At 50.4% G+C, this 12,718-nt stretch overlaps 1 protein-coding gene across 1 annotated transcript; it reads right to left on the bottom strand.

Moving 5' to 3' along the window:
• Positions 1 to 10,371: 10,371 nt before the first annotated feature.
• On the bottom strand, positions 10,372 to 11,914 carry LOC119339705 (peroxidase P7-like). The gene is made up of 3 exons (XM_037611666.1): positions 11,629 to 11,914; positions 11,305 to 11,496; positions 10,372 to 11,176 (listed from the first exon to the last, which is right to left on the bottom strand). Exons 1-3 carry the CDS (start codon positions 11,851 to 11,853, stop codon positions 10,625 to 10,627), a joined length of 969 nt encoding a protein of 322 aa, XP_037467563.1. The 5' UTR covers positions 11,854 to 11,914; the 3' UTR covers positions 10,372 to 10,624.
• Positions 11,915 to 12,718: the final 804 nt, after the last annotated feature.

Raw genomic sequence — 12,718 nt, 5'->3', positions numbered from 1 at the left:
TATATATATATATATATATATATATATATATATATATATATATATATATATATATATATATATATATATATATACTTTTGCCTGAAAGTATTATAGTGTCTCCTGTGCGGCTATTTATATATGCATATAATCGTGAAAGTTAGCAGTCGTTGGCTTTGGCCCCCACGCACATAATGCGGGGGTGTTCGAGAAAATATGCGTGAACACACTTGATCCAACGTCTTGGTCCATTAAGGAGGTGATCGCACGTCGCACCAGGCAACCGAACTATATAGCTGTAACACTTTTGCTTAGCCATAGGAGTTGAAAGGTGGGGCTACTATATAGCCCCTGGTACTTCCGCGTGCATCCTAATAGGGTGCGCGTACTTGACCGGTAAACCGGTCCTTCATTAATGCGGGGGAATCCTATAGATTTTGATGGATCCTCGAGTGGTTGATCAGTCTCTCGTTATATCATGACAGTCAGTTTTCGGCTTTCTCTACTAAGGTGCTCATCCGGAATAACCAGGGCACAATCGCAGTAGTTCTCCTTTGGCCGCCTTAGCCGATAGAATGGAACATAAGGCAGCAAACGCAGGAGCCGGGCTAACCCAACATTTGACCAAAGACATGATTCGGAGCTGATGCATATAAGGCCAAACTCGTGACGCCGAACACTCCCGAAGGTATTCGTACTTTATAACATATATTGGGCTGAGCCCTTGACCCTATGGTTCTAGTTACGCGCACTTATCTGTCGTGGCAAAATGCCTAAAACGCCAGTGTCCCTTACAGGTGTATGAAATACCCAAGGGACGTTGAGCAACAAGAGACAGTAAAGAAGGTTTACGCAGGGGCTTAATCTAAAGAGAAACCTGTGGGCGGGGCCCTGCTGCACGTCTGCGCCTGTGTCTCCGTTGTGTCGTATCCTGGAAGGGTGTCGCACTGGTAGTGTCTGTGAGAATGAAAGAAAAAGAAAACATGCGAAAAGTTAGTTATGCTCGAGAAATGTTCGAGATCTGGCCTGTTAACGAGGCAGGCCGAACTGTGGGATTGTGTTACATGTTTTCAGCCCCTCGTATTATTTGTGGGGACACATGTGCAGCCCCTGGCTCATGTTTATCCGAGCCATTGTGAAGAATGGTGTATTGGACTCGTCTAACCGTATCCGTGGTCTTGACGACCGGTCATGCGTTCCGGTGGGAGAGGCCACCTAGAGTCCGGCAGTGGGAACTAGCGCATACTGTTCTGTGTTTCCGCTAACCGTGATGATGCCGCGTGGACCGGGCATTTTGAGTTTAAGGCAGGCGTAGTTTGGTATTGCGTTAAAGCAAGCGAAGGCCGGTCTTCCAAGCAATGCATGATAGTCGCTGCTGAAGGGAGCGATGTTGAAGAGTAAGTTCTCGCGTCTGAAATTGTCGGGAGAACTGAATGTTACTTCTAACACGAGGGAGCCCCAGCAATGGGCCACGACGCCTGGAATTACTCCATTGAAGGTGGCATTGTTTTGATTTATTCTGGATGGGTCTATCCCCATCCTGTGGATGGTGTCTTGATATATCAAATTAAGACTACTGTCGCCGTCCATTAGGACGCGAGTAAGATGGTATCCATCAATTATTGGGTCGAGCACCAAGGCAGCCGATTCTTCGTGTCGGATACTGGCCGGGTAGTCCCTGTGATCAAAAGTGATCGGGCATGTTGCCCAGGGATTAAATTGGGGGGCTACGGACTCTGCGTGAGTTGCGTGTACCATGTTTACCGCTTTGACTTCCGGTGGGAATTGTTTCTGGCCCCTGGCGAGGTTCATCCTCGTCTTCACTTGGTGTTTCCCTTCCCTTATGTTCGGCATTTAACTTACCGGCCTGCTTGAAAACCCAACATTCTGTGTGGGTATGATTTGCAGGTTTGTCGGAAGTGCCATGGATTTGGCACAATCTGTCCAGGACTTTGTTCAGGCCGGATGGTTCCTCTTTACTGCCGTTAAATGGCTTTTTTCCTTGACCAGGTCGAGAGCCCCTGAATCCGGCGTTGATCGCTGTGCTGTCCGGACTATCGTTATTCCGACATTTGTTCTTAGTGTGCCATGGCTTCCCATTGTCGTCTCGGATTTCGGATGTGCCTGGGTCGTTGGTGCCTTTACGGGCCAACCAGCTGTCCTCGCCCGCACAAAATCGGGTCATGAGGCTTGTTAAGGCTGCCATCGTTCTCGGCTTTTCTTGGCCGAGGTATCTGGCAAGCCACTCGTCTCGGATATTGTGTTTGAAGGCCGCTAAGGCTTCAGCGTCCGGACAGTCGACGATTTGATTCTTCTTAGTGAGGAATCTCTTCCAAAGCTTGCGGGCTGACTCTCCGGGCTGTTGTATTATGTGACTTAGATCATCAGCGTCTCGAGGCCGGACATAGGTCCCTTGAAAGTTGGCCCTGAAAGCATCCTCAAGTTCCTCCCAACTTCCAATTGAGTTTTCGGGGAGGCTTTTCAGCCAATGACGGGTTGGTCCTTTTAACTTGAGGGGGAGGTATTTGATGGCGTGGAGGTTGTCCCCACAAGCCATGTGTATGTGAAGGATAAAATCTTCAATCCAGATCCCGGGGTCCGTCGTTCCGTCGTATGACTCTACATTCACGGGTTTGAATCCCTATGGAAATTCATGATCCAGCACCTCATCCGTGAAGCACAGGGGGTGCACAGCCCCTCTGTATCTGGCCGTGTCGTGGCCTGCTGTCGGCTGTTGATTCTGGACTGGTATTCGATCAGCATGATCATTGTGGTGACCATAATCCCGCGTTGGAGCCTGTCCTCTGGATCCGTAGATGGACCTGGCCGCACTGGCCTTTTTGTCCAGGAGCTCTCGTAAATCGTGTGCGGTATCAGTGGCTGCTCTATCGCGGCCATGAGTTGGTTGGTCCGACTGAGTAGCCATATTGTTTTTGGGCCAAACGGGTGCTGCGGCTTCATTATCGAATTCGGGTAGCAGTTTGCGCTTTGGGTAGCTCTGTGTGTGGCGATTATCGCCATGTTTTCCTTCGGTGTCCAGCACCTTATTCCATCGTCGGTCGAGCGTATCCTGTGCGGCCTTAAGCCTTTGCTTCTGCTTCTTCAGGCTCCGTGCTATGGCCAGGAGTTTTCTGCGGAGTTTGTCTTGTTTTGACTGTTCTTCCGGGATGATGAACGCATCATCAACCGGACTGTTATCTTCTTTGGAGGTAGCATGATGAGTACGGCCCTCTGAATTGTGATCGGGCGTCTGCTCCGGGCTGTGTTCGGCATGACCTGGTTTATCCTGCTCTGTCGCTGGGTCCCTATGGTCGTTGTTGCCTTCGAAATCAACCGGAGTGTCATCCTGTTTTGGGTTGTTATCGCTATTTTTACTATGACTGGACCTAAGGCGGCGCCTACGCCGTCGTTTTTGCTTTTGCCCGGGGGGTTTATCCACCGTTGTGTCCCTTTTGTCAACAATTTATTCTTTGGGGGTGTCCACCATGTAGACGTCGTATGATGAAGTGGCAGTCCAGCGCCGTGTGGGTGGTGGTTCCGGATCTTCCCCTGCATCAACGTCCATACCGTCAATGTTATTGGGGTCGATGTCAAGCATGTCTGTTAGGTCATCAACAGTGGCTATAAATTGGGTGGTGGGTGGGTCGCGATTTTCTTCGTCCTCCGTATCCCACACGGGGCGGACATAGTTCGGCCAGGAGTCTTCTGACAGTGAGAGAGATTTTAATGAATCCAACATGTCTCCGAAGGGTGAGTGCTGAAAGATATCCGCGGCGGCGAACTCCATGGCTGGAGCCCAGTCAGATTCGATGTGCGCGAGTGCGCGCGGTCCGGAACACGCCGCCGGAGATGAGTCCGGGGGTCCGGAGACACAGATCCCTTTAGGAGAGGAGTCTGTGTTCAGCTCCAACGCCGAGGAGTGTGCGGCCTCTGGGGCGGGGTCCATCCACCCGTCCTTGGAAGGCACGACCCGCCCTGGAGCGAAGTCCGGAGTGGTAGCAGGTGCGATGTTCCGAATACTGTCCGACTGCCGATCTAGGTCATGCACATCGTGATTGTTCGGCGCTCCTGATACGGGCCCGAAACCGTCGAAGATCAAGTCTCCGCGGATGTCGGTGGTGTAGTTTAGGTTTCCAAACCTGACCTGATGGCCAGGGGCGTAGCTATCGATCTGCTCCAGATGGCCAAGCAAATTAGCCCGCAGTGCGAAGTCGCCGAACACGAAGATCTGTCTGGGGAGAAAAGTCTCGCCTAGGACAGTGTGGTTGAAGGTTGGAGAAGCCATCTAACCTTGTAGTGACGACACAGAGGAACTCTCAATGAAAGCACCAATGTAGGTATCAAAAACGGCGGATCTCGGGTAGGGGGTCCCGAACTGTGCGTCTAAGGCTAATGGTAACAGGAGACTGGGGACACGATGTTTACCCAGGTTCAGTCCCTCTCGATGGAGGTAATACCCTACTTCCTGCTTGATTGATCTTGATGATATGAGTATTACAAGAGTTGATCTACCACGAGATCAGAGAGGCTAAACCCTAGAAGCTAGCCTATGGTATGATTGTTGTTGTTGATGATGATGATGAGTCCTATGGATTAAACCCTCCATTTATATAGACACCGGAGGGAGCTAGGGTTACATAGAGTCGATTTACAGAGGAGGAGATCTACATCCGGATTGCCAAGCTTGCCTTCCACGCCAAGGAGAGTCCCATCCGGACACAGGACGAAGTCTTCCATCTTGTATCTTCATAGTCCAACAGTCCGGCCAAAGTACATAGCCCGGCAGTCCAGATACCCCCTTATCCAGGACTCCCTCAATCCTCTCTCCCCTCTGCTTTTTGTCCTCGCTATTGACCCACTCCACCACATCCTCGCCAAGGCTATCGATCAAGGCCCGATGCATCCTCTTCGTGGTCGGCCCATCCGTGCATCCTTGTATGCGGAAGATGTTGCTATCTTTGTTGCGCCGATCAAGGAAGATATCCACTTCTTGGTTTCGACTCTGAGCTCCTTTGGGGAGGTTACTGGCTTGGTCACCAACTGTGCCAAAAGCCTTGTGGTGCCCATTTGTTGCGGCAACATCGACCTTGACGACATTCTGCAGGCCTTCCCGACGGTCCGGTCTACCTTCCACATGCGATATCTTGGTCTTCCGCTGTCGGTCACAAGACTAAAGCGCATCCACTTTCAATATTTGGAGGACAAGGTGGCTGGAAAGCTTCCACCTTGGTCGGCTATGCATGTGGCTACACCGGGGCGCATTTTTTTGGTCAAGGTCGTGCTCACTGGCATTGCCATTTACCACCTAACGCCTCTTGACCTTCCGGTTGAAGTGATGAAGAAGATCCATAGCCTCTGGCGTGCCTACCTTTGGGCGGGTTGTGATAAGGTGACCGGTGGAAAGTGCAAGGTTAATTGGGACCTCATCTGCAAGCCCAAGATTTGTGGTGGACTAGGAGTGCTCAACCTCCAGAAGTTTGCGACTGCGCTAAGCTTGCGTTGGCTCTGGCACGAATGGATGATCCACCTAAGACTTGGTCTGGCTCAGGAACGCCTTGTACTAGCAACGACAAAGATCTCTTCGCCGCTGCCACACGGGTGTGCATCGGAGATGGAAACAAGGCTAAGTTCTGGGAATCTCCATGGCTGGACGGCCTCTGGCCTAAAGACATTGCAACAAAGATTTTTGAGTTATCAAAAAAGAAAACGTGCATGGTCAGGAAAGCTCTTGACAATAACCTTTGGATCCGCCATATTGACACTTAGCAGGGGCTAACCTTAGCCCATATTCAGGAATTTGCAACCCTGTGGGGGATGCTTGCTGATGTAACCCTCAACCAGGGAAGCCAAGACACCATAACTTGGGAGTTCACAAATAGTGGCAAGTACTCCGCCTCCTTTGCTTACATGGCGCAATTTGCCGGTCTCTCCTTTTGTCCAATGAATGCTACAATCTGAAAGATGTGGGCTCCACCGAAGTGCACATTTTTTTGCTTGGTTGATCTTTCAAAATCGTGTTTGGACAGCCAATCGTTTACTGCGGCGAGGCTAGCCAAGCTGCAATTTGTGCCCTCTCTGCAAGCAAGTGCAAGAATTTGCTGCTCACCTCCTATTCCAATGTAGGTTCACTGTCTGGATTTGGACCGAAATTTGCACTTGGCTTGGCATCCTTGACTCCTCACCAATGATTTGGCGTCATGAAGATTCAGTTAGAGATTGGTGGCTCAAGGCGGTTAATGGTGGAGGTGGCTGCAAGAAGGCCATCGCCTCCTTGATGATGCTTGTCTCAGAGAAATTTGGAAGGAGCGCAACACAAGGATTTTTCAAAATGTCTCAGCCCCGACCTCCATTGTTATCGCAAAAATCAAAGAGGATGCCCATCTCTGGTTTTTGGCGGGAGCCAAACAACTTAGTAATGTTATGTCGCAAGAGTAGACCTTTTTCTTTTTGCCGCCTCGCGGTTTATGTCTAAACCTTCTTCGTAATCAATGAAAATGGCAAGTATTTTGGCTTGTTTAAAAAAAGGCCTGCAGAGCGGGGGCGGCACCCCTGGTCACAATAGCTAGCTCTCTCTACTGGTGCAGATGGATAGAAACGCACCTTGGATGGGCTGGGCGAGTGAATAGCATAAAACTACCACTTTTCGTGCTATGGTACCAAAAAAACTACCGAAAATTTGTTTGTGACTAATACCCAAATGGACAAGTGGTTAACATCTGATCAGGTTTATGACAGCTAGGGCCCGCCTGTAAGATAACGGTTCGTTTGACTGTTTGTTTGACCGTTAACTTACATGTGAGGCCTACATGTTAGTGTCTCTTCCACATATTTAAATTAAAAAAAATTGCATTCCCTCAATTAGCAATCAGGTCCCTGGAAATAAAATAAAAAGCAATCGGGTCCCTGAAAAATAAAACAAAAAGCAATTGGATCCCCGCCGACAAGCTCGTCGCCGGAGCTGATGCGGGCGTCGGCCGGCCTTCAGCGGCGCCGTCCCTGCTGCTCTGCTACACACGCGGAGCTTGAGGCCGTCGCTGCTTCCTTGTTGCACGCGGCAGAGCTCGAGGGAGGCCAGCAGGAGGTGAGGGAATCGGCCGAGCTCCGCCGGAGATGGGGCCGGGCAGCGCACACACATTAGGTCCACCGGCCATCCCCGTATCAGGTCGCCGCCGCGCGCCATGGCGCTGCCTGGAGGTGCTGCTATGAGCCATGGGTCGCCGCCAACCTCTTCCTCTCCCGCGAGGCCGGCGAGATCCGGCACAGGCAGTTCTGCCACGCGCTGCTCCCTCCTCACCCGCTCTGGCCCTCCACTACCATGCGGGAGGCCGTGCTCCGACCAGAGGGGCACCGTCGCGCGCCATGGAGGGGCGCCGCCGTTCAGGAGGTCGTGCTCCGGGCAGAGGGCGCCGCCGTGCACCATTCGAGGGTCCACGCTTGGAGGCCGGTGTCGAGCGCCATGGTAGATGGCGGCTCCGGTAGAGGGCAGTAGGGACGACCGGGGGAAGGGAGGGTGGGAGTGGGGAGGAGGAGGCCGGTGCATATCCGGTGGGCTCGAGCTGCCATGGCTCGTGCGAACAGAGAGAGGGAGATACGAGAGGAAAGGGAGAGAAGAAAGAGAAGTGGAAGGAAGAGATAACTGACATATGGGCCCCGTATATCAGTTAACAGTCAAACAAACGGTCAAACAGACGGTTCGTTTAGATGCGGGCCCGACCTGTCATAAACAGGTTTATTTTCTTAGTACAGACAATTTAGGTTTTTTGAAACAATCGACGATGGTTTTGGTAGTTATTAGTCACAAACAGATTTCTGATAGTTTTTTAAAATTCTAACGTGAAAAGTGGTAATTTTATGCTATTCACTCGGGCCGGGCACGCGTCTCCGCGAGCGGCGCGCTGGCCACCACCCACGAGAGACCGTTTCCGCAAGTACGCGCATCCATGTGCCGCCCACCCTGTCTGTTGCGAGTGCTTCCCTGCTCCACAACTCGATATCGCACCAAACTGCTGCTGCCGCACCGCGCACCGGGGCAAACCGGTCGGCCCTCATCGTCACTGTACGGCCTCGGTGCCCGACTATTGTGATTGCCTGATGGGGATGACCAGTTCTGGTATGCCTCAACTCGGTCGGAAACAACACTGCACGACCACACCACATATCTGAAGCCATTTGCATGCAGGAACGTAGACACTGGGTAGCAACGATTACAAGAGTGCATCCGGGCTCAGATGAACCCGGACAAAATAAAAAATTCACAAAAAATAGAGAGAGAAAAATTAAAAATCCAAAAAAAAATGCCAAGCAAGATGCTTGTGTGCGTGATGTTCGTGCAAAATTTGGTGGAGTTTGAACATTCGAGGAGCGCGCGACAAAAAGGTCAAAATTTGGCTCCGTGAGTATGGTTACTGTTCATGCGCTGTTCAGGGCAAATTTCTCCTTTTTACCACGAGCTCCACGGATGTCCAAATGGGATGAAAATTTGCACAGATATCATGCATTCAAACATCTTCCGAGCAAAAAAATTGTTTTTTTATAATTTTTTTTCCTATTTTTAATCGCGGTACTATAGATGAGCCAAGCCTGGGCAGCGAAGTGGATTATCACAATTACAATAAACTAGTATGCTTCTGAACAAGTTGGCTCCATCACAAATTACTTGACGCGGAAATGAATGTATCTAGAAGTGAATAACTCAAGACGGAGGGAGTACTACGTATTTGGCTGGTGCTCTGCACCGGTCCACCAGCTAGGTCTCAGGCCGGCCGTCCCCCATTGTCAGATCGGCCCTCGTGTAACCGTCCGATCAAGTAAACACATCTCCTTCCTACGCATCCTTCTCCCTCCGGAGGAGTGTGGAACCCTTGACCTCACGGCACACTAGCGTACGTCTACATCCTTTTTAGCAAAAAAAGGGTAAGCTTTAAGGTTAGGGCATTGGACCCCTAACCTCACAGTACACGTCGAGGTACAAATGTTCATGCGTCAATAGATATTTATTTATGTTTTTATCATGAAATAAATTCGAATTCAAAACTTTATTAAAAAATTCATCCGATGTAAACTGTATTTTTGAGTAATTGCGGTAATGTAAAGATCCAGACCCACCGCTCTTAAAACAATTTAATTCAATAACCAAATCCTTGCCACTCACTCCTAATCTCTACTCGACAAAAATGTTGAAGTGTATGACTTTGCCACTGAAATACATCATAACCAGCCAAGGTGTAGGGTGACGCCACATGCAACCAGGGTTCACCGGGGGAGGGCACCCACCCTTGTGGTGCTATACGCTTTATAAATGTTTCAAAAACCTGAAAATAATTAGGTTCGTACAAAAAACATACATCTATGATGTCTCAAAATTTCAGATTTGAAATTAGACCTACAACTATTGAAATCTCTACTATTTTAAAATTAACGTAACGTTCTCATTTCATCTTTCTTTCTACCAACCGTTCGTCCAACATTTTATATATGATAACTAATCCACTTAGTTTACTTACCTTCTGAATCAATTCTACTTTAATATACTTGCCAAACTTTTGATCAAAATATAAGGTAATTTACGGGAAGACTTTAATGAACATTTATTTACACAATCACATTATTATGAACAGGTAAATCACAAGCTAACACACTAGAACATTTATATCATGTTGTAACGCACGGGGATTGTTCTAGTCAAAACTAAAATATGTTGAATAGCTCTCATTTTAGAATGGGCCATACATTTGGCCCATTAACACGATAAATGTTCATTTTTATTATTTTTGTTTCTTAAGATGTTATTCAAGATTACTTTTGATTATTTGTCACATGGTAGTTATATGTTATGCATACATGCTAAACTATTTATATATTTTTTGTACACACTTGTATGATGACTTGTGTGCGGCTAGTGCACCAGGTACGAGGTTCACCGCGTTGACATGCTCCAGCGAGCCTCCTCCACTCAGAGAGCTTATTGGGAGCCCCTTCAGCCCTCTTCCCCTCCGCCCCCTTCGGCCTTCCCAACCTGTCAGTCTGTTGTCGGCCATAGACATTTATGCTATCAAAGGACAAATAGACCCTTTCCTCGCTAGAGTAGAGTGGTGGGCGAGTAATGCGGAGTAGAATGTGCTTTTAGGTGCAGTATGGTCAATGTGGAGTGTTTGTAAACTTTTGTAGGGGTTTTCTTTATCTTTCTCATTGAGTATATGGTATGCAGACTCGTGCATATTCAAGAAAAAAAAAGATGTCAACTGTAGGCGGGTCGATCGCTCCAAAAGCAAGAAGTATGGTATACATCACATCCATGTACCCATAATGTGAGCTGTGCTTACAAAGAAGCCAATCAGTCAGCCACCATAAATAGTGAACACCACCGTACATTAGGCATTAGATTAGAGATCATTTTCTTTAGTTATGATGATTGCACCATCCCATTATTCTGTATTGATGATGTTGATGATGATACACTTTTACGACCAACGTACATTTTGATACTTTGTAGTTTGCACGTTCGCCCCGGATTGAGCAAACGAGCGTTTGTACATTTGGTGTTCTTCTTCATACATACACATTAACACATACATACGTGAACCTGACCAATGCCTGGTTTTCCAAGGCATCAATCATTATTTAGCACACTTGTTACGTGTACTATTTAGTTGGGTCTCCTGCAGTTCAACCTGACCTCCGTCTGCGTCCCGGACGACGGCAGCAGGCCGCCCATCTTAAGCATGGCCGTGACGAAGTCGGCGGAGAACTGGCTGGGGCTGTTGCTGTACTGCCTCACCAGCGCATCCTGCGACCCGCCGTTGAAGAGCTCCTGGTCCGAGTGCAGGAGGCCGCGCTGCCCCACCAGGTTCTGGTAGTATGCGTTGTCGAACCCGTCGGCGGTCTGCACGTCGAAGGGCGCGAGGTTGCCGTTGCCGCCGGACCGCGGGCACGTCCGCTGCCGCAGCGCCGCGAAGCTGGCGTTGATGTTGCGCTCGTTGTAGATGCGGTTGCGAAAGAACTGGCACTGCGACCGCCCGATGGTGTGCGCGCCGGAGAGCGCCGTCATGTCCCGCGGCGACAGGTTCTTGTTGCCGAACATGGTGATGAGCGTGGCGAGGCTGGAGCCGGGCCCCGGCAGGTTCGCGTTGGCCGCGCTCTGACTCGCCGTGCGCGAGTCCTTGCGCCCCAGCGGCACGCTCCAGGTGGGACCTCCGAGCTGCACGCGCGCAATGGCTCAGCCGAGTCAGCCACGGCTAGTCCAGTAAAACAAAGTGCAGAACGTGTAGTGGTGTTTTGTACGGGTCAGCGACCGTTGAAGCTGGTCGATCGCGCGCGAGGACTGACCAGGTTGACTCCGTCACGGGCGGCGAGCGCGAGGATGTCGGCGCAGGAGACGGTGGCCCTGCACGCGGCCTCGACCTGGGTCTTGAGGGCGTCGATCACCTCGAACCCGCGGGCCGAGTTGGCGTTCGGCCCGGCGTTCTTCTCGCCGGTGAACGTCGACGTGTCGTCAAGCAGAATGGAGCCGTCACACCCCTGCCGATACGTAGCAGACAAACACAATTAAACTTCAGTACACCGCACGTACGTAAAATCCAACAATCGTGGAACACATTTGATGAACACATTTGATGGAACAGAACAGCAGAGAGGAACGGTGTTGCTCACATTGACGAAGCAGTCGTGGAAGAAGAGGCGGAGGATGGACGCGCCCATCCGCCTCTCCGTCTGCAACGCGGAGGTCATCCCCGACCGCACGATGGACGCCAGGTTGGGGCAAGACCTCGAGTAGAAGCTGGGCGAGAGCTGCTGCGCGCTCGCCTCGCCGGCGAGGACACAGAGCACGGCGGCGAGGCCGAGGAAGGCCGCCGACCTGGTGGCGAAGGCGGCCATTGCTTCTTCGGCTTTGATGTGACGCGACTAGCTAGAGGTAACTCTTGTGGTGCGAGCTCGATGAGGTGAGGCGAGATGCATAGGGTGGCATCCTATTTATAGTGCTCGAGCTCGATCGTGGACGCTGACCGCCTAGCCGGCTAGCCCGCGCCCGCATGGGCTGGCGGGCGCGCGGTTCCGATCACGCACGTACTACGAAATGCCACGTACAAAGTTCGTGGCCGGACTCTGGAGCCGCAGCAGCTGGATTTGGTTGACCACTGATCGCTCCGGCATGGGCACAGGCTTGGCACGACGCTAATTGCTACTAATCAGCATGCGCACTCCTTGCACTGAATCATTGCATGTGTTGGTTATCTTATATTCGTATACCGTATTTCCCCGAGTATTATAAGAGGAACACAGAGACGTGTTGCTGTGCACGTCACTGGTGTAGGCTGTGCATGGGTGGGTCAGTCCGGATTCCTCAGAGTCGACGCATTGGCGGAAAATTCGTGGACTGAGGACGATCGAGGACCGAATGTTGCTGCTACCGTTACGTGCCGTACTGCTCCACCACGCTACGTGCTGTTGCTAGCCATGTGCCGGTTAACCAGACTTGCCTGCCTGGATAAGTTCAGGTTCAATCGGAAACAACACTCATTTTTTTATAGCGAGTCAAGCAGCACTCATTCTAGTATTTTATCGCCATCTCTCAGTTTGAAGCATCCGTATTGCTGCATAGGCTGGCCCATGAATCAGCTCGATTGGGCCAATCTGATCGTAGAGTTGTACGTAAGGGCGGCATTACATTGCAACTTGCATGTGGATGTCGAGGTCAAACAATTAGTCTGGAGATAGGACAATAATACTGGTAGTAGTATTT

This window comes from Triticum dicoccoides, chromosome 7B (genome assembly GCF_002162155.2).
Source record: "Triticum dicoccoides isolate Atlit2015 ecotype Zavitan chromosome 7B, WEW_v2.0, whole genome shotgun sequence".
In the NCBI taxonomy this organism is placed as follows: domain Eukaryota; kingdom Viridiplantae; phylum Streptophyta; class Magnoliopsida; order Poales; family Poaceae; genus Triticum; species Triticum dicoccoides.
The sequence above is the reverse complement of the archived record's forward strand: the minus strand, read 5'-3'. Positions and strand labels throughout refer to the sequence as shown.

What these genes read in the sequence shown, in the direction of transcription:
- LOC119339705 (XM_037611666.1), bottom strand. Translation starts at nt 11,853, where the DNA reads ATGGCCGCCTTCGCCACCAGGTCGGCGGCCTTCCTCGGCCTCGCCGCC. An exon ending in TCCACGACTGCTTCGTCAAT is followed by an intron (nt 11,497 to 11,628) that starts GTGAGCAACACC and finishes ACGTATCGGCAG; the next exon opens with GGGTGTGACGGCTCCATTCT. An exon ending in CCCGTGACGGAGTCAACCTG is followed by an intron (nt 11,177 to 11,304) that starts GTCAGTCCTCGC and finishes GCGCGCGTGCAG; the next exon opens with CTCGGAGGTCCCACCTGGAG.